The sequence below is a fragment of the Xenopus tropicalis genome, chromosome 4 (genome assembly GCF_000004195.4).
Source record: "Xenopus tropicalis strain Nigerian chromosome 4, UCB_Xtro_10.0, whole genome shotgun sequence".
NCBI classification, from domain to species: Eukaryota; Metazoa; Chordata; class Amphibia; order Anura; family Pipidae; genus Xenopus; species Xenopus tropicalis.
Genome location: NC_030680.2, coordinates 69407743 through 69428424, shown reverse-complemented (window position 1 = coordinate 69428424; position 20682 = coordinate 69407743). Strand labels below are relative to the sequence as shown.

The 20682-nt window shown below is 38.3% G+C and overlaps 1 protein-coding gene across 2 annotated transcripts in view; it reads right to left on the bottom strand.

Annotated features, from left to right (window-relative positions):
• ankrd27 (ankyrin repeat domain 27) overlaps positions 1 to 20682 on the bottom strand; it is a 55513-nt gene that overhangs the window by 2560 nt on the left and 32271 nt on the right. For both annotated transcript variants that reach the window (XM_004913553.4, XM_002934381.5), the window contains 20 exons: positions 19527 to 19592; positions 18805 to 18881; positions 18006 to 18127; positions 17138 to 17216; positions 16054 to 16189; positions 15286 to 15375; positions 14722 to 14849; positions 13608 to 13690; positions 10938 to 11053; positions 10455 to 10547; positions 9399 to 9596; positions 9051 to 9110; positions 8090 to 8203; positions 6574 to 6618; positions 5957 to 6073; positions 5244 to 5441; positions 4701 to 4820; positions 3716 to 3877; positions 684 to 777; positions 515 to 578 (listed from right to left, as the gene is read on the bottom strand). In XM_004913553.4, the coding sequence (XP_004913610.2) occupies positions 515 to 578; positions 684 to 777; positions 3716 to 3877; positions 4701 to 4820; positions 5244 to 5441; positions 5957 to 6073; positions 6574 to 6618; positions 8090 to 8203; positions 9051 to 9110; positions 9399 to 9596; positions 10455 to 10547; positions 10938 to 11053; positions 13608 to 13690; positions 14722 to 14849; positions 15286 to 15375; positions 16054 to 16189; positions 17138 to 17216; positions 18006 to 18127; positions 18805 to 18881; positions 19527 to 19592 (2162 nt within the window). The remainder of the gene's footprint in view (positions 1 to 514; positions 579 to 683; positions 778 to 3715; positions 3878 to 4700; positions 4821 to 5243; positions 5442 to 5956; positions 6074 to 6573; positions 6619 to 8089; positions 8204 to 9050; positions 9111 to 9398; positions 9597 to 10454; positions 10548 to 10937; positions 11054 to 13607; positions 13691 to 14721; positions 14850 to 15285; positions 15376 to 16053; positions 16190 to 17137; positions 17217 to 18005; positions 18128 to 18804; positions 18882 to 19526; positions 19593 to 20682) is intronic.

Here is a 20682-nt window from a genome sequence, read left to right as displayed (position 1 = left end):
TCAGTGCTGGAAGAAAGAAAGGTTTGATTCGGTAAAACGCAAAAGCAGATATCTGTAAAAACAGATATCAGTCAAGCTGAAAGGAAATGATTGCTTATTGGGTCCCTGATTCAACTCCACTCCAACTCTCTTCAACTATCATATCTCCTCCACCATGAACTAAATCCATGGGACTACTGGGTAATAACTATATACCCATAGTATAGTACAGCTATGAGTAGCTGTATATAAATATATATAATTTTTTTTTAAGACATGACTTCAGTAACACTGCCCCGTTATGGTTACATGGAATACCTGTAGTTCACAGCATAGGGAGTCTATATGTTTTACACTGTCCATGTAGCAACTTGTTAGTATGTGAGATCCTAATTTATGGCTGCACTGCTGCATAAATATTCTAAGTGGTCATACTGTTAACATGATTTCAAAGACCAATCATAATATGGAAAGGAATGAAGCAGTGCAAGGAATATTGGGTTATTTTAATTTCTTTTTAGTGACCTCAACTTACTTAGCCACCTCGTGTTGCATTGGTGTAAGTCCTCCCTCTTCTCCTCTAGGACTGGAGGTGCTTGCTTATAAAGTGAGAATATATAAGTTCAATTAAGTCCATAATATTAAATCAATACATGTAAAAACTCTTTAAGAGCCTATTTTATATAAAAAATGAAATAACTCACATTTTTTCCTGATGCGGATGGTGTGTTCATCTGTAGTAAATCCATCTCCAGCAATCCTGTCGCTTGTCAGCAAAAGCTGTTTAATCCTAGAATTCTTAAAGTAACAATGTACTTACAGAATGCGTTATCCTCATATCTTATATATTTACAGTAACAAGGGTTATTACGTTTGAATTTGGTGTATATGCGTTGGAGTTTCACATAAGCACAAAATGTGGTACTGTACATAATACATCAATACAAACCTAATGTTACAAAAAGGTTATACAGAATTCCATTTGGGAAGACTTTTTCCAAGCAGCAGTTTAGAGCCATTATTGCAACCTGTAACTAGACCATGTCAGTCTTACTAGCTGGTGTGAGCATAAGATAAGCATCTGGCTCCTGTGTCATATTCTTAAATTGGAACAAGTACCCCTCTGTCTGTGCCTGTTCCTCCCACCAGCTTTGGTTTAAAGAGCTACTGCCACCAAAATACAAAGTGTTTACTTTTTATCTACTTTTAAATAATATGAAAAACTGTGTAGTGTGGTTTAAGAAACACATTTACTATTAGGGATGCACCAAATCCAGGATTCGGTTCAGGATTCGGCCTTTTCAGCAAGATTCGAACTCGGCCATATCCATGCTCCTGGCTGAACCGAATACAAATCCTTAGATTCACGTGACTTTTTGTCACAAACACGGACATATGTAAATTAGGATTCGGTTCGGTATTGAGTCAAATGCTTTAATAAGGATTTGACCGAATCCGAAAACAGTGGATTCGGTGCATTTACTATACTGCTACTTAAAGAGATATTGTTGTGATTTTTATGGTGCTGTTTTTAAAGGAACAGTTCAGTGTAAAAATGAAACTGGGTAAAATAGATAATAAAAAAAAAAAATTTGCAATATAGTTAGTTAGGCAAAATGTAAACTGTAAAGGCTGGAGTAGGCAGATGTCTAACATAATAGCCAGAACACTATTTCCTGCTTTCAGCTCTCTAACCTCTTAAGTTAGTCAGTGCCTTTAGGGAGGGGGGGGGGGGGCACATGAGTTAGTTTATCAGCACGCAGGTCAGATTCAAATTCAAACTAACTGAACAGTTATGTCCTCCCCTCAAGTCACTGATTGGTTACTGACTGCTAACAGCTTAGACAGCTGTAAATGAGGAAATAGTGTTCTGACTATTATGTTAGACATCTGCCCACTCTAGCCTTTATAGATTACATTTCTGCCTGACTATATTAAAAATATTTTGCGCAGTCTGTCTATTTTACCCAGTTTCATTTTTACACTGAACTGTTCCTTTAACATGATGTTACACTGTGTATTGCAAAGAATTAATTCTACTATTTAGCTACTGCCTCGGCTATTCAATTCTCACCTTTCTGCCATATATGGAAGAGCCTTTTCCCCTATTTCTTCAGAGGCATTTTTAGCAGTACAGACTATTTCATAGCTAGTTTTGACCTGCAGATTGCTGCAACCTACTCCAGCAGGGCCGGAACTAGGGGTAGGCAGAGCAGGCGCCTGCCTAGGGCGCAATCACTGGGGGGCACACATTGAAGGGGAAAGATTTTTTTTTAATTTTTTTGGTAGTAGTAGTAGTATAGTAGTATTTTATTAACCCACCTTGGCTTTAATAAAACCGCTGCCCCAACCCCCCCTCTGGCATGAGAAGTTTGTGTTTTATGTTTGGGACCCAGGAGCGCACCTCCCCCATGCCTGCAGCGCTGCATACCTCCGTATACCTGCGCATGCGTATTAGAAAGTGGCGCGCACGCCCATACGCATGCGTGTCATTCGAACGCAAGGCAACCAGAGGAACAGAAGGCGCTGGGGAGTGGCGGTGGGTGGTTGTTGTGTTGTGAAAACGTCGAGGCCTGAGTGAGCAGGACTGCTGGCTAGGACCTGGGAGTGCACTGACAATTCTTAAAAGCTGCTGCTGCTGACACAGGTACAGATGGGGGCGCAATATGAGGGATTTGCTGCTGCTGCGGGCACAGGTACAGATGGGGGGCAATATGAGGGATTGGCTGCTGCTGGCACAGTACAGATGGGGGCAATATGAGGGATTGGCTGCTGCTGGCACAGTACAGATGGGGGCAATATGAGGGGTTGGCTGCTACTGCTGCTGACACAGGTACAGATGGGGGGCAATATGAGGGATTGGCTGCTGCTGACACAGGTACAGATGGGGGTGCAATGTGGCTCTGATTGAAGCCCTTGCCTAGGGTGCCTAAATACCTTGGCCCGGCCCTGTACTCCAGCTTTAAGATATTCTGCTTTTTGTAAGTGTAAAGAGGAACTGGGTTGTCAGTATCCTCTGCCTCTCACTGTATAATGTATTTAGTGGGGATATTGCTGTTAGAAGACACTGTACCATTATTTACAAGGTATATATTTAGAAGACACTGTACCATTATTTACAAGGTATATATTTAGAAGACACTGTACCATTATTTACAAGGTATATATCTACTAATTGACTTAAAGTATGAAGGTAATGGCAGAGGAGGCAGTTTTTTAACACTTTATTTAGCTGGCAGAGAAATGCCTAAAACAACTTATGCTGCTTCCTACTGATGTAAATGGAAACTGTCTGACAACAAGTACAGTCAGTTCTCATCCCAATACAGTAAAGCATTTTAATACCTGTACTAGCAGAGGTAGGCTGTTCCTATTAGGGCACTGGCACACTGGACATTTACCCAATTACCACTTATGATAGTTTTAAATGAAAAGAACGCAGAGTAACAAACATGCCAACCCCCCCCCCCCCCATCCTAAAATGAGCTGTAGCTCTTAGGCCAATGACAGATTGGGTGCTTATTGCAAATAGGAAATCGTGCTCTCTACAGGTAACAGAATAGCTCAAAAATACAGTTGAATTGAGCTCTGTGCAAATCGCCACATGTGTAACTGCACGATTATATGATGTCAGTTACTACCTCTAAGTGTCACATGGCACATATCAAAGGTATTTAGGATGCTTTGCCCCCCAGAATTCCTTTCCTTCTTGTGTTAACTCCCCATTATAACATACCTCTTTAGCATAATCCAAAGGCGTATATTGGCGTTTGTTCCTTGCATCCACTAGTGCACCATATATGAGCAACTGCTGCACTAAACCCTCGTGATTCCTCCTCACTGCCTCATGAAGTGCGGTGTTCCCTTTTACATTGCGAATATTAACAGATGCGCCATGCTAGGATTCAGAAAATGCAGATGCGATCACATGGCAATATATAGAGTATAGTATATAAGTAAAAGTGCATGACTTGTATATAACCACTACATTTATTTTGCATATTTAAAGGACATATAAACCCCCCACAAAAATGTAATCAGTGAACAGCCTCTTTGAAATTTTTAAATACCTGCCATTCTGGTTGTTGAAAGGTTAATAGTAGGGCTGCAGCATCCCCTTAATCACTTGGGATTCCTTTTCCTCCTCTAACCCACTTAGACCCCTCTTTTAGGAATTGACTTTGGCTGTTGGCTACTGGGCATGCTCACTTCCAAGCTAGGGCAGTAAATCTCTCAACTCAGATTACTAAACACACCCTCCAGTCTAGCAGCCAATGAAGAGATGGCATTGCTGGTTCCCTTAGAAACTCTGCTCTAGCTGTGCACTTTGCGGGAGAAACATGTTTTTTTCCTAACCTTTACTGAGCTCTTCTTAACCATTACAGTCCTCAGTCCAAGCAGGACTTTTATAAAAGTAAGTTCTGACTGTAAGCCTGCATTTTTGATTGCATGAACTTTACATGATAATATGCCAGAAAGAAAATGGCCTCCAGGTGAAAGCTGCTATTTAAATTAGGAAAATGTAACAGTGCTGGCAAACAGAGGGGACATATGCAGTACAAATTATGCAGTTTGGATGGGGGAGATGTGCCCAATTTATATACATGGTGGAATAATGTAGTGTTTACATGTCCTTTAAAACTAAGTGCAGAGCTGCAGTAACCTCTTCAACTGGATGGAGTCTTTAAACATACTGAAGAGAAAAAAACAACAAAATTTACCTCTAACAACAATAATGCAATTTCCAGATGGCCCCCCATGCATGCGTATAATAAGGGCGTATTTCCATTCATGTCTTTTTTATTCTTCCCTGTACTATATTCCATTAGAGTCTTCACCACCTTTGAGAGAAGATAGAGAATGCTGGAAATAACAAACGCAAAACTGACAACTTTTCTCCAGATATGAATCTTTAGCAACCATCACTTTAATTTTCTCATTGTAGTTGACCAATCAGCTAACTGCATGGTTGGCATGGCTTAAACAGCAAGCATTTTGTGAATAACATACAAAGGAGAGGAATGAAAGGAAGTTAGTATAAACAACCGAGATTAGTTAGTAGTGTTTTCTCCTTTCTTTGTGCCCACAGTATTTACCCCCAACTCTCCAATGCACCTGCAGTCAGCAACATAAATGTGTGAGTTTATGCAAACACTCAGAACACAATAATAATAATAATATAAATAAAAACATATGAAATGCAGACAATTAGTAAACAGTGCTCACCAAATGTGGAAACATTAGTAGACAAGAAAATGGCATACCTCAAGGTGACCTTTATGGCAGGCCAAGTGCAAAGGTAATGCACGATTACCATTCTTTACATCAACACTGGCACCGTGCTTTAAAAGGAGACACACTAAAACAAGATGCCCTTGCAGTGCAGAGATGTGCAGAGGAGTGAAGCCATCTCTGCTCGTTACATTGACATTCAGCCCATTCTGTGGAATCTTGCTTAGTCTCTGTAATGATAAACAAAAAACTGTAGTTCTGCTTCTGTCAATGCTATGCCTTAATAAGTTACCTGCCCTTAATACACTGCAGACCTATTGCAAGAGTTTCTTGTTCAAGCTGTAGTTATAGATAGCATAGCAAGCAACTGTTTAGACTTAGTAGTCCCCCTCCCCAGCCTTTTCTGGCTAAGAGGGGTTGCCTTAGGGTGGATGCAGGGTGCAAGCCCACCCCCACAAAAATTATTATTGCAGGGGAAGCCAGCCCCTTCTAGTTACATATTGCTTAGGTTGGATAGGTTGGAGAAGGCAATTCTACTTATACCTGATGTATGTAAAAAAAACAAAAAATGTATGCACGTGTATACATTAATATATACATATATGTATATAAATATCGGTACCGCTATAGTAAATATGGGGGACAGGGTTTGCATATCACACAGACAAACATTTGCTGGGCGACCTGGGCCCGTTACACCACTGCTCTAACAGATATTAAAAATAAAAACTAAAAAAATAATGACCTTCTGAGCAGGACCACATTTGGTACACTGGCATAATGGATGGCAAAATTCTCTGTTCCCAACTGGAGAATCATCTTCTTCAAAGTCATCATCCACCCATTCCAAGAGGTAACGGACCTTTAAAATACAATGCATGAACAGACCGTAATGCAATTTTAAAAAGTTTACCAACAGTAACAAGAAAGCTCCTGCAGATAAAAAGCATCCCTGCCAAGTATGCAGGTATGGCTGGGCCAACTGTATCAAGAGCTCTCATAGAAGTGGCCTATAAAGTAGGGTTAATCAAATAGAAGCTATATGTAAAATAAAAATAAATATTCTAAAAAGCTATATTGAAGCTCATTTAGAACATGAAAATGAAACAATTGCTGTGTAGATAAATGTGTTGAGGTCAGATGAGATGGACACATGTTTTTTTGGCCAATCTTTAAAAAAAATGTGTGTGGCGCATCTGCTCAGTACTTCGAAAAATAACTGCCTACAGTGTATTGTGGTGGGATTAGCATCACACTGTCCAGTTTAAAGCTGGCAACCTTACCAAATGAGCACACCTTTACATGTATGGGAAGTTTGTGGACCAAATAAACATAGGAAATACATTTTTATTGGTAACTTACCATCTCCAGATCACCATCAGAAACAGCTCTAAGAAGTTTTTCAACCTACAAACAGTAAATAAACATAATCATAATGTAACATAATCCGATGCAGTCACACCCTCCTACAACCTTAATTTTGAAAATCAGGTGTCTGCTCAAACAAGTAGTTCATTTAGAAAAGAGCTCTGTAGCACTTCCAGCACCTAAATGTACCCTTCTGGTGTCTCTTTACTATCAGATAAATTATTGGATTTTTCTTACACAAAACAGGGCTAAGTTCTTTTTAGCACATCAGAGAAGTAAAATTCAATTTAGAGAAAGCGGCATTAACAGGCCCACGCACTCCAGGGGTAATGTGGTACCCTTTTTTTTTTTTTTTTTTTTAGCAGAAAGCTGCTATATATGAATTCCCTTTCCACAGCCAGAGTAGACTCTTCTCAACTAGTGCATGATAATTCATAACCACAGGGTAAATCTCTTTAAAAAGAGTCCCTAAAATCATCTAGTATTCTCCTGAATGCTCTGGCAAATACTGAGAATAAATAGGCAGGAACATTCTGGAGAACTATTTGGCCCAGATGTATGAACATAAGTGGCTATACACAGGTCGACAAAAAGCTGATGAATTGGTCCCTCCAGAGTCAGAAGCTTATGCTTATAGGACCCACTGAAAATTGGGCAGCTATAGATCAGGCAGATTTAAAAATCCAGCTGTTTAAGGAGCACATAGGTGCAGTTGTATGGTCCTTGACAGACTGGCCCCAGTCTATGATCCGAACGGATCAGATCAATTCGGCCTTGTGTGGGTGGCCATATCTGACCCAGATCTGCTCATTTGGCTAAGCTTCTAAATCCCAGACTGCATTTCAAAGCTGCTTTTACATATTATTAAAATGTCTTTATTTGTTTAATTGCCACAGGCCATCAAAGCAACATTTCAGGTCTACAGTGACCCACTGTAAAAGTGAAGACATGTGTTACTTAGCTGCCAACAGTTTACAGCCAAGTTAAGGGCTTCATACTTGTAGTCATCCTGTGATCTTATATCAATACCAGGTCTACTGCAACACTGACAGGCATACATTTTTACACAAAAGATCAGTACGTAATAACAATACCGGTAAAGATACCTGATATAAAGAAACTAGGCACGAACATAATCCATAATTTCAAATGTAGCTGAATAATAGATTCTTCACAAACAACCATGATTTACAAATTAAACTATGCGGAAAATAAAAAAATTGCACCAAAGATAAAATTGTGTTTGGATTTGGTTTGGTTGAACACTAAGCAAAAAGTGGATAAACCCTAAAAGCAAATAGAACATCCGGTGCAAACAAATTAAACACACTTTTGCTTTCTGCTACATAAGCACACCGACACTGGGCAGAGCAATATCCAGGTAGAGCAGCAATGAAGAAAACCGAGCCAGGCATTGTGACAGAAATAAGGAGGTATTCTCGCACACATAAGATTTCAGATTGAAAGGGGCGCTTACTAATGCCCCTCCTGAAATAAACAAAGACTGTACCTCTTTGTATTTGCTTTTCACATCTTCTGGTCTGGTGTCAGGTGATGCAGACGACAAACTGGATTGTGAGGATTCACTGATTGCATCTTCAGACTGAAGGGATTTGCTCAATGACTGCATTTTGACCAGCAGTGGAAAGGAGACAGCAAAGGAAATATCATGAAACTTGAAAATCACTCATTTACAGATTTGCTGTAAGTGGCACATTTTCATCAACCATGGACATGATCAAATCCTGATTTATCCCCAACTTATTTATGCAAAAGCATGCTACTGTGTGATACTCCTGTCAAGCTGACTGGTGCCACTCACAATGGACTGTCTGCAATATTCAGTACCACTAGGAAAAGCAGACAAGGCAGTGCAAGAAGTAGGAGGGAGGGCAGCCAACTGCTTGGTAGACACGAATATCCATTATATCTTTATCTGTGTGAAGGGAGAGCTGCAATTGGCTACCCACATCATAACTGGGAAGGAACTTACTGCTCGCGGACACTAATGTCAGGCAGAAACGATCCAAGAGGAGCAGCAACAATTATGTGATTTTTATAAACAACAATTTTTTTGGCCCAAATATAAAGTAGTCACCATATATTTATTTTTGCCTACAATGATAAAATCGGTATGACCATAGACCATTAATCTGCATGTGGCACAGGTAAAGTTGTTATCCTGTGTGTGCTATATGCTTACTACCGAGTCTACATTTACAGAGGTATTTTTCAATCATGTATCTGTACAATGTGGGCAAGCAGGTTGATGACCAAATGTAATACTTCATACATGGGGGAAAAGGAGTCCACTGAGACTAGTTATTATAAAGTTTGCTTTGAAATGACCAAACTGTAACAGTGTCCCCTCTCCTAAGCACAAACACAACACTTCAACACAATTAAGGCTCCCCTTACAGCAAAATAAACATGGCAAGAATTGCAATACATTTTAAGCTTAGTAAGCCCACCTCGGAGATACTCTGTCTCCGGTCATTTGTAACATAGACTGTTTCCATGAGTGTGAGGATCTAGAAAGAAAAAAATAATAAATAATCTGTAGTACATGAGCTAAAGTAGAACACAGAGAATCCATATTCTGCATAAACACAGTTCAAGTAATGTATTGGGTAATCGAATTAGGGCAGGATTGTAAATGAATTCCACAGTGTCAGTGATGCTAAAGCAAAGCCACAATAAGAAAGGGTTTTAACACGAGATATAGATCTAGTCTAGATTGTGTTTGCTATGCTATCAAAATGTGTAATGTGCATCATAAATGTAACAAATTATGTAATAAAGCGGGCCTGATCGCTTACCTTTTCATTTAAAGCACACTGCATAGGAGTTTCCTTTCTCTTGTTCTGTATGTCAGTATTAGCTCCATTCTCTAACAGGACCTCAATAATTCCTTGGTAGCCCCATCGAGCAGCTATGTGGAGAGGGGTATCTCCCTTCTCATTAACAGTATCAATTTTACAGGAGTTTAAATCATAATAGACTAAAGCTTTCACACACTGAAAGAAAAAAAAGTAACAATTATGGTGTGTGTACACCATATTTTACTGACTGGATTTAATGATGATAAAGTTTAAAATAGTTTTTCTTAATGAACAAAAATTGGCGTGCCCATATTAGAAAAATGCATAAATAAGCAGGATTTGATTAGCAGTGATTCTGCTGTTCTTACATTTTAACACTAGGTGGCACTGTTTCCAAGGAGTCCACACATAATTTTGTCTTTAGAGCACACAAAAAAAAATCCTCTTTCTGTGCAAAATAACCTAGTCCTTGCAATTTATTGAACATTTATAGAAAAACAAACAAATTAAATTAATGTGTTCTCCTTTCCCCTTAACAGTCAATTTAAATTAAGCAAAGTTAACTACTGGGGGTTGCTACCATGAGGCCTGGTGAGAACCTCGCCTCAGATGCCAGCGCCCCGCAAGTTACCAGGGTTGCTAAAAGCTGCTCCTGGTAACTTTAAGAGTGAAAACTCTGTTTATTAAACTAAAATTTCAGCTCTTCTAGCGCAGAGAGCATGTTTGCTTCCTCCCCGACCCCCCTCAACATGCTCCAACACCAAATTTGAGGATGGCAGGGCGAGGGGGAGTGACATCTGGAAAACTGCCTCAGGGCAGCCTGCACAATACTGAAAATCACTAAAAGTACTGAAAGTAATGTACATTGGAAAGTTTGTTTAGAATTATCATTTCTATTTTCATGCATTAAAAAAAATATTTAAGTGTACATAACTTTATTTGTGATCTTACACCTTAACATAATGTAGTTTGGCTGAGGAAAGTAGTAACTTTCTCATAACAGAACTATTTATTTTATTAGAAAAACAGTATCATAAATCCAGAAGTACTTACATCTTCATGTCCATATGTACAAGCTAAATGTAGTGGAGTGTTGCCGTTATTGTCTTGTATGTCACTGGATGCCTTAAAATGCAACAGCAGAAGCTTAAAGAGAAGAAAGTAACAATTAATGCGAGAGAAATCCATAGAGGCTAATTTACCCAGCAACACATCATAAATACAAGCCCACCTACTGTATTTAAAATAAATTAGCAGCTTCTTACCCTTAAACTGCTGTACACAAATAATATTTATATTATAAAATATTTCCACTTCTCCCAGAAAGTGCAAGCACAAGTAATAAAATATATCAAGAACTAAAAAGAAAAATATCACTTTGGCAGGACCGGAACTAAGGGTATGCTTGTCACCATATTGCACTGAATCACTTTTTCTGCTTCTAGGGCACCCCTTGGATTTGGCTGGCACTGCACTTTGCACTACATATAATAACATTTAGATCAATACTTAATAGCTAAACCTTAAGAATCTTACTGCAATCTTCTGGTGGCCTTTCTGGCACGAAAGATGAAGTGGTGTTGAACCAAGGTAGTCTGTGGCATTTACTACAGCTCCTTTAGATATCAGTAAGTCAACACACTGAGCCTGACCTAGAAAAAAAGTGTAAAGTCAGGAAACTTTTTCTATAAACTGCAAATGCATTATATACATAAATACAAAAATTATTAACAATTCAAAAGATTAATTATATGAACAAACTTCAATTGGGGAAATTGAACAGTCAATGCTTTGCTTCAGTATGAAACTGGCCAACTGATCAGTATGGGTCATGATCCCTGTGGTATACTACAAATAGATGATGCAACTGTGTAATGACTACCACATTATTAAATGGGGAAATACAGTTTGAACAAATGCATTGCTTTGGTCTTTGACTGGATAGGGGAAAGCATAGATGCATTCAGTAGTTGGAAACTGCAGACTGGTCTCTCAACAAGTGTAGACGGGGCAGACTAGAACATGTAAAGGTAAAAAAAGGTCCACAACACATGGTATTCATCCCAGGGTACTAAACTTAAAAGCTTAGCTCTGTGAATGCCAAAACCCATTACTTACATTACTTAATTTTTCAGAATTCATTGAAGTCTGGCGATTGTCAAATTGCTAAGGTGGTGCCGCTATTCAAAAAGGAATCCTGTTCTCAACCTAAAAACTATAGGCCTGTTAGTCTGAAAGTGGTTGGAAAGCTTTCGGAATGGGTAATAAGGGATACGATATTAATGATCCTGATGTGGGGATTGAAAGTACAGGTATGGGATCCCTTATCCAGAAACCCGTTGTCTAGAAAGTTTTCAATTACTGGAAGGCCATCTCCTATAGACTATATTATAAGCAAATAATTCTAATTTCCTTTTTTCTCTGCAGTAATAAAACAGTACTGTGTACTCAATTCCAACTACAATATGATTAACCCTTATTTTAAGCAAAACAATCCTTAATTAATATTAACATAATTTTGAGTAGCCTTAAGATATAAAGATCCTCCTTATACAGGAAAACCCCAGGTCCCAAGCATTCTGTATAACAGGTCCCATACCTGTACTGTCTCTATCTTTGCTGATAATACTAAATTGTGTAAAACTATAAGTTCAGGATAGAGGATGTTGCCACTTTGCAGAGCATTTTGACTAAATTGGAAAACTGAGCAGCAAACTGGCAAAAAATTTTAATTTTTACGTACAAGTACAAGGTTATACACTTTGGTTGAAATAATATAAATTCAGTTATTTAGTTATATACTAAATTTAGTTATATACTAAATTATAGTATGTTTGGGGTATCTATAATTGAGAAGGATCTGGGGATTTTGTGAATAACAAGCTGTGTAATTCTAGGCAGTATCATACATTGGCTACTAAAGCAAATAAAGTACTGTCTTGCATTACAAAGGGCATTAACATAAGGACTGAAAATATAGTTTTGCCTCTTTATAGGTCTCTGGTAAGGCCTCATCTTAAGTACCGTATATACTCGAGTATAAGCCGATCCGAATATAAGCCGAGGTACCTCATTTTACCTAAGAAAACTGGAAAAACTTATTGACTCGAGTATAAGCCTAGGGTGGGAAATGCAGCAGCTACTGCTAAGTTTTAATAATCAAAATAAATACCAATAAAATAACATTAATTGAGGCATCAGTGGGGTATATGTTTTTCAATATTTATTTAAAACAAAACAGTAAACTAGCTCTGTAAGTGGAGAAGAGGATCAACAAAAACAAAATGAGTACTACCCCACGCTCATTGCACATTGGCAAACTGGCAGCAGTCCCGGAGGGATATAAGGGGAAATAAGTATTGCTTAGTGGGAGCCTAGGCCAGGGCACTGGAGGGTCTGGTTGCAGGTGGCCTAATTTGCACACAAAGGAGAGAGGGTGCTGGTCTAGAGGGACCCATGGCACCCGACTCGAGTATAAGCCTAGGGTGACTTTTTCAGCACATTTTGGGTGTTGAAAAACTAGGTTTATACTCGAGTATATACGGTATGCAGTGCAGGGCTCCAGTAATTAAAAAGGAGATTAATGAGCTGGAGAGAGTGCAGAGATGTGCAAATAAACTGGTAAAAGGGACAGATAGTGGGGGATCATTTTCCCATCGCACCAGAGGCCACCCCTATAAAGAAGAGGAACAGAACTTGCAGTTGAAACAGCATAGGTGGTTCTTCAGGGTGAGGGCAGTGAGGCATTGGTATGCCCTGCTTGATGATGTTGTGATGCCAGATTCTATTAATGCCTTTAAGAGTGACTTGGATGATTTTTTTGAACAAGCATAGTATCCAAGGGTATTGTGATACTAAAATCTATTGGTATTGATAAATGTAGTTTTTATATGTGAGTGTATAGATAGGTGTATAAAAATGTGTGTGTGTGTGTGTGTACATATATGTCCACTGTGGTTCATTTGAAGGGGTTGAACTTTGGTCTTTTTGAAGCACAACTTCACAACTATGTCAGTGAATGTTCTTTTAGTTTAAGGGGGATGTGTGTCCATCCAATATAATTAATAAGTTACTTACTTTAAAGTAACAATTGCATTTCTAGCTGCCTGTCCAATTACATTGTTAAAAAAAAATTTCTACAGCATTCCAACAAGCACAGTCCTAGAAACAGTTCTAGGGTTGAAAAATAGGTGTATGGGCTCTTACCATAAAGTGCTGCGATATGGAGGGGAGTATAACCTCGATCATCTCTTGAGAATGGGGTAACAATTGAAGTATCATTTAGTTTCCTAAAACAACAGGCGACTAAAATTATTTTTCTTTGATTTTAAAACACTTGTAAAAATCACTAACAAAATCATAACAAACCAATGCTAAACAATACCCAATGAAAAAGCAAGTCATCCTTCTGGAAAGGATGATACCTGTGCGATTCAAAAAAGCCCATCTAAAGCTGGTCATACATAAAGATGTGTGGTGTGACAAAGTCACGAAATAAGCCAATCTTTGACCAGTTTGGCCACCCAAAATCTAAATAATGCCAATCCAACTGTTTAGCCAAAATGGTTGCTATGGGGTAAATCTGTCTAATTTGATTAAAAGAGTGCCCAAAGAATTCATAATAGCCTATTTTGTAACCTAAAATCCTGTTCCGCAACTTCTGTACTCTGCAGTATGTGGACAAAAAACAAAAAAAGTAACCAACAATATTTTCTTGTCATGCTGCTCTTTCAGGTTTGCAAAGCCAAACACCCACATTTCTGCCTCATGGATTATCATCAAGTAAAGCTCCACAGTTAAAAAAAAATGTACTGCAACTTCCCTGTGTCTTTTACCACAAATACCAACCAACACCATATAGCCTATACTGTCTGAATTTCTATATATCTGGATTCCCAGATGTACAGAAATGGGGTCACACACCATGTGAGAGTGACTTTTCTTATTCATATTAAACTCTCAGAGGCAATAGGTGTTGTAAGAAACGTTCTTTTACGTTAGGCTACAGACATGTTGTATCATCAGAATACTAAAGGTTCACTAATTAGAGGACTAGTAGTAGAAGAGTCCTACACAGATAACTGTCCTTTGAAAATGATGAATGACATTCTAAGAGACATACCCTGCAGAAGGAAGAAAACTAACTTTACAATTTTTGTTATACTTACTATGCTAGAGATAATGTTATTTAGTATTTTTTAATGTTATAAGTATTTAGAAAAACTACTTTGCTACCCTTAAGATGCAGGCACTATGGCGCTCAAAGCACCAAAATGTCAGTGTGTTTAGCAACAGCACCCCTTAATAGAACAGTTTTTACCCAGAGACCAGCTTTTCACAGTTGTCACATGAGCAGAGTGGGTGGCACATTTTTTGCACAATTTCTTCATCACTGTCACCTTGGCTCAGTAACTTCTCTACTTCTTTTTGATTTCCTGCAGCAATGTGCTTTAGAAGACAGAAATTGTAGAACATGAAACACAAAAGGAATGGAATGATTTCAGAACAATGCTTTCTGACCAAGTTAAAAGAAATATTACTTCTAAACAAACATACATGTACATATTATTTTAAGCAAAAAAAAAAGCAGGAAAAAGGAAAGCAGGAAAAGTTAGCATCAACTTGGGCAAATTTTGGTTTTATAGACATAGGGAATCAGCCAGATGCTTCTTCATTGTTCCAACAGTACCAGAATGGTACAAGCTGACTGCCGAATGGTTACTATGGTTTATAAGACCCTTTAACTTGTTAAGCCCCTTTAATTTAGAACTATTACTAAAATATTTTAACTATTAGAGGCTGACATTCTCAGAAGTATCTAACGGACTAATGGTGAGTGAAGTCATCCAAATCAAGTCAGGGCTAACATTAGACAATCATTTACCTTGAATAAGCAATCAATAGGAGTAGAAGAGGCTCTGTACATTAAGTTCATTCTTTGCCATAAAAATGGCTTATCATTTCCTTCAGTTTCCTGCAGAGTAAGTGTAGAAAGACAACTTGTGTGTATGAAAAAAATAATTATTGAAATAAGCTTCCTATGTTGGTCACTTTGTGTCAAAGTGAATCTAAAAGTATAAACACGATTGTTCTGAAAACCACTTAGAGCAGTGGCTAACAAGGTGTGTTAATTACTATGGGCCTTTCAGAATGATCAGAGTGGGCTTCTTCACCTGGAAACCTTTTTACCTGTAAACGGGAAATGGGATGCTCTGTGGCACACTGCAATGCCAAGGACACTACAATATTCAATTTTCTATTATGCAAAACAAGAAGTAGCTGCTAACAGGGAAAGGATGATTAATGGGGACATAAACCTTGATTTTTCATTTAACCTATCATGATTATATATGTTAAAAAAGGTTTTTAGAATACTTTTTAGGTCCAACTTCTCCCAAACCCTCAAAAATCATCTCTAGCACCTTGTCATTCTATCAGTTCCTCTCCTGAGTCAGGAGAGCGTCTGGCTCTTTCTCAATTGCATAGCCTGGTGATGTCATTGTGCAACAAACAAAACTCTGAACAGCCAAACTAAGTCCTGCCCTAGTCTCTCTGCTCCAAACTAAGACCCATCCTATGTCATCAACATATGTCACATATAAATTCAAAAATTTATAGTTGGAATCCAATGGTTTCAAAGTATCATCCTTACTGCTGTTGCTGTTTCTGTTAAATTTCCTTGACGGATAAACTCAATTGCTGCTTCCACAGAGGTTAGGCAGTATCCCAACTCATCTTTTGTTGAGTTGCAAAAACGAAAATTCTTTATGTAGCTTAAATTTGCCATCCTATATAGAAAGATATACATTAAGTTATTCTTATATGCAAGCAAATAGTTAAACATTAGCACCTAAATCAAACAGCATAAATGATTATTTGAGATGACAGAACAACTTGGTAAAAGATCTACTAGGAAATTCTAACGCTCTCTCAGAACTCTGGAAATGCCTAATTTGCATGGTTACAAACCAGGCATGTACAGTCTCAAAGTAATTAAAAGAATTTTTGGGTAGCGTAATTGATTAAATATAGACAAATTTGAAATACCTCCACCTTTCCGACCTACCCTAAACTCCAACAAAAATGCCAGTCACCTCCTCTTCTTAAAATTCCTTTAGTTCAGGCATGTTTTCCATGTGCAATTCTCCAGTCTTACCCCAACATATATCACGTACAATAGAAAACACCCTCCATACTCCCTTGGCTTCAAACTGGTATCCTAAAGCTTTCCACTCTGTGTACGACTGGAGGGTTATTAAGACACCTCACTTGTCACAAGATGACTGACCGGAATCTACAGAAAATATATAAAACTATGCAATCTAAACTGTTAAATCTATTTTAAAGACAGACTAGTGCAATATAAAACCTACCACCCACCTGTATGTAACTCCTCTTAGGTTCACTGATGACATGTCCAGGTGGGAAACCCACAACTTGTCTCTTTGGCGTTCTGGATGCCATAATACTATGGATACCCTATAAATATAGCTGGGCAGTAGAAGGCCGCCTGTATGTGAAGGTAGGCAAGAACCTGCCTGCCTTGCAGGTTTTGGTCCGGCCTGCACATCACTGCTGATCACCCTACTCACTGCTAGTCACTCAAAGCCCCTTCTTGTAACCTCACCAAAGAATTTGGAATTGTGTATCACATTTCATGATCAAAATCACATGTTTCACAGAAATGTCTGTTTGAAAAAAACAAAACGAAAAAAAAAAAAAAAAGCAGCACTTACCAGTTGGGTATCTCTGTTTTTACTAACAAGTACAGCAACACCGACAGAAGGTCATCAGCACACATTGTCTCCATGTTCACTAAAGGAATCATATAAAAAAAAAAGCATTTGAAAATTGTTTGTAATGCTTGTAAATAAATGTATACAACAGAGCACTGAGATAAAAAAGTAGAATTCCTCACAACTGCAGAGGTTTTCTGTTGCAATCGTATATCAAGAGAACTTCACTGTAAACTGCGCCCTGTGTAGAAAGGCACTAAGGAAAGTATCCACTACAGTACCCACTAAGACCAGCATAACTAGAAGGGGCCCTACAGCTATATATTTTTAGGACCCCCCAAACCTTTGAAAGTTGACTTATCTTGCATACATATAAATAAAATTGAACAGCAAAAGTGACAGGACAATCAACACAATGTCAAGGAGCAGGAAGACTGTGCCTGACACAGTGTTTACTTTCCTGTTACTTTTGCAGCATGTATTGCTACAATGACCTATATGCCACTACTTTATATGTGGGGCAGGTAAGAACATTCTCTTCTTTTCTTGGGATTTTTTATGTTTCACACACAAATCTTTACATGGTGGTTCATTCCATTTGATTTTTCTTCAGCCCTCAGAACAAATTTTGGTAGAGTATGCTGAGTGTATGTTACATAACAGAACCATACTAGAGATAGTTTACAATTTTATCTTTTCATGAATGGCAGAACAACTGGGGGGGGGCACATTTTTGTTACGTTTATGTTTTCCCACCACAGATTAACCAATGCTTGAGAATAGAATTCATCAAAAAATGGTCATTAGAAATTCTTACAAAAAAGCTTACAGTTTGGAAAGATGATATGCTATGTCATTGTTTACATACCCCTTTGACTAGAAGAATGCATGATAGTCTGTACCACCTTCCGCAAGCATAAAAGTTTTTGCTGGGGGGACGTGCATTTGTTCAACTGGCATAGAACACGCTTTGCGCTGGGTATGTTAAGGCTGCAAAATACAAAGGAATTTATGGAAAAACACTGCAGTGAAACAAGCAAAGAATGTTTGCAAAAAATAGTAGGGCGTACAAGCTGAAACTTCAATCAATTTTTGATCCTGGTTTCTATGGGCAGAATCCGTTTAACATCCGGTGAGCATTTATGTTCGACAGATTAAGAGGGTATTCACACATTGTATTTTTTGTCACTCTGCACTTTCCAGACTGGGTTTTGTTGCAATTGTACGTTTTGCACTATATTTTGTTTTTTATTTTTCATGCCCTTCCATTACCACTATTGTGCACGTTTCTGAGGCCCATCCAAAGACGGGTTGTTTTTTTAAGAGGAAGCAGCAAATCACCGTGTAACACAGCATTGAAGATTTCACTTAAGATTTAACCAGCAGAAAGCGCTAAGTAACCAAAACCTGTTTGGTTTTTGTCTGTCTCTTATTGCATGGAATTATTATATTGAATTGTTTGAACATTGAATACATGACCTCTTACTTTTTTTTTTGTAATCATTTGTTTTAACCTTCTCCAATAAATATGATTAATTGCCTAAAACTGTTTATGTACCAATGGCTTTTGGGTTATTTCTGTAAAATATTTGCGTGTTCCTATGAGCTAAAAAAAAAAAGATATCTGGAATTAGGTATTAAGATTTCTCTTAATACTTCTCAATTACCTGAACTCCGTCTTTACACCAATATCCTTTTGCTGGAGATCCTGAAGGCTTCTTGTAATCTTGTTAAATGCTGCATCCTGACAATGATACACACACAAATTGTATAATCCACAAGAAAGCATTGGCAGACTATACCTAATGGCGCTCACAAGGCTGTTGACTGCAGAAATGCAAAAATTGTAGCAAACTTCATAGTAGTAGTCAGTTATGCAATATTTTCTAAGCCAATTGTACGTCTTGCTAATGAAATAATAACTATAGCATACACAGTAATTGCTCCCGCATGACACTTGTAAAAGGCAACATATTTTTCAGAATAAACAAACATTATATTATGGTTTGACACATGAAAACTTTTGGGCAAAACTCAATTTGAGGGGAAAAAAAAACAAAAAACTTCTCTTGTAATTATTTCCAGTTTTTTCCCCATTGACTTCAATAAAGTTTTAATGTGATGAAGCTTTTCTCATAGATTTGCATTTGGCTCTATATGAAAATCTGGAACTGAATTAAGAGACAAGCTATTTTCATCAAACTGAATCTGGCCAAAAAAAATGAAACAAATTTATTTTTAAACCAACGTTTTAGAAAAACAAGTGGGGAAAAAAAATCAATATTTCTAGTATACCATTATTAAAAAATACATTTTGTATAAACTAACTTCCAACAGGCTAATATTTAATACAGCTTATGGAGCTTATGTTTAGTAATAAACAGCTTACCTCACTTGCTTCAATTGTTCCAACTTGTTTGAAAATTAGATCATAAATCCCATGATGTACATACATCTACAGAGACAGAAAAGGATCATGAACAACAGAGGTAACAGTGGCTTGCAAAAGTATTCCACATTTTGTCATATTACAGCCACAAACATGAATCAATTTTATTGGAATTCCACGTGAAAGACCAATACAAAGTGGTGTACACGTGAGAAGTGGAACGAAAATCATACATGATTCCAAACATTTTTTACAAATAAATAACTGCAAAGTGGGGTGTGCGTAATTATCCAGCCCCCTTTGGTCTGAGTGCAGTCAGTTGCCCATAGACATTGCCTGATGAGTGCTAATGACTAAATAGAGTGCACCTGTGTGTAATCTAATGTCAGTACAAATACAGCTGCTCTGTGACGGCCTCAGAGGTTGTCTAAGAGAATATTGGGAGCAACAACACCATGAAGTCAAAAGAACACACCAGACAGGTCAGGGATAAAGTTATTGAGAAATTTAAAGCAGGCTTAGGCTACAAAAAGATTTCCAAAGCCTTGAACATCCCACGGAGCACTGTTCAAGCGATCATTCAGAAATGGAAGGAGTATGGCACAACTGTAAACCTACCAAGACAAGGCCGTCCACCTAAACTCACAGGACGAACAAGGAGAGCGCTGATCAGAAATGCAGCCAAGAGGCCCATGGTGACTCTGGACGAGCTGCAGAGATCTACAGCTCAGGTGGGGGAATCTGTCCATAGGACAACTATTAGTCGTGCACTGCACAAAGTTGGCCTTTATGGAAGAGTGGCAAGAAGAAAGCCATTGTTAACAGAAAACCATAAGAAGTCCCGTTTGCAGTTTGCCACAAGCCATGTGGGGGACACTGCAAACATGTCAAAGAAGGTGCTCTGGTCAGATGAGACTAAAATGGAACTTTTTGGCCAAAATGCAAAACGCTATGTGTGGCGGAAAACTAACACTGCACATCACTCTGAACACACCATCCCCACTGTCAAATATGGTGGTGGCAGCATCATGCTCTGGGGGTGCTTCTCTTCAGCAGGGACAGGGAAGCTGGTCAGAGTTGATGGGAAGATGGATGGAGCCAAATATAGGGCAATCTTGGAAGAAAACCTCTTGGAGTCTGCAAAAGACTTGAGACT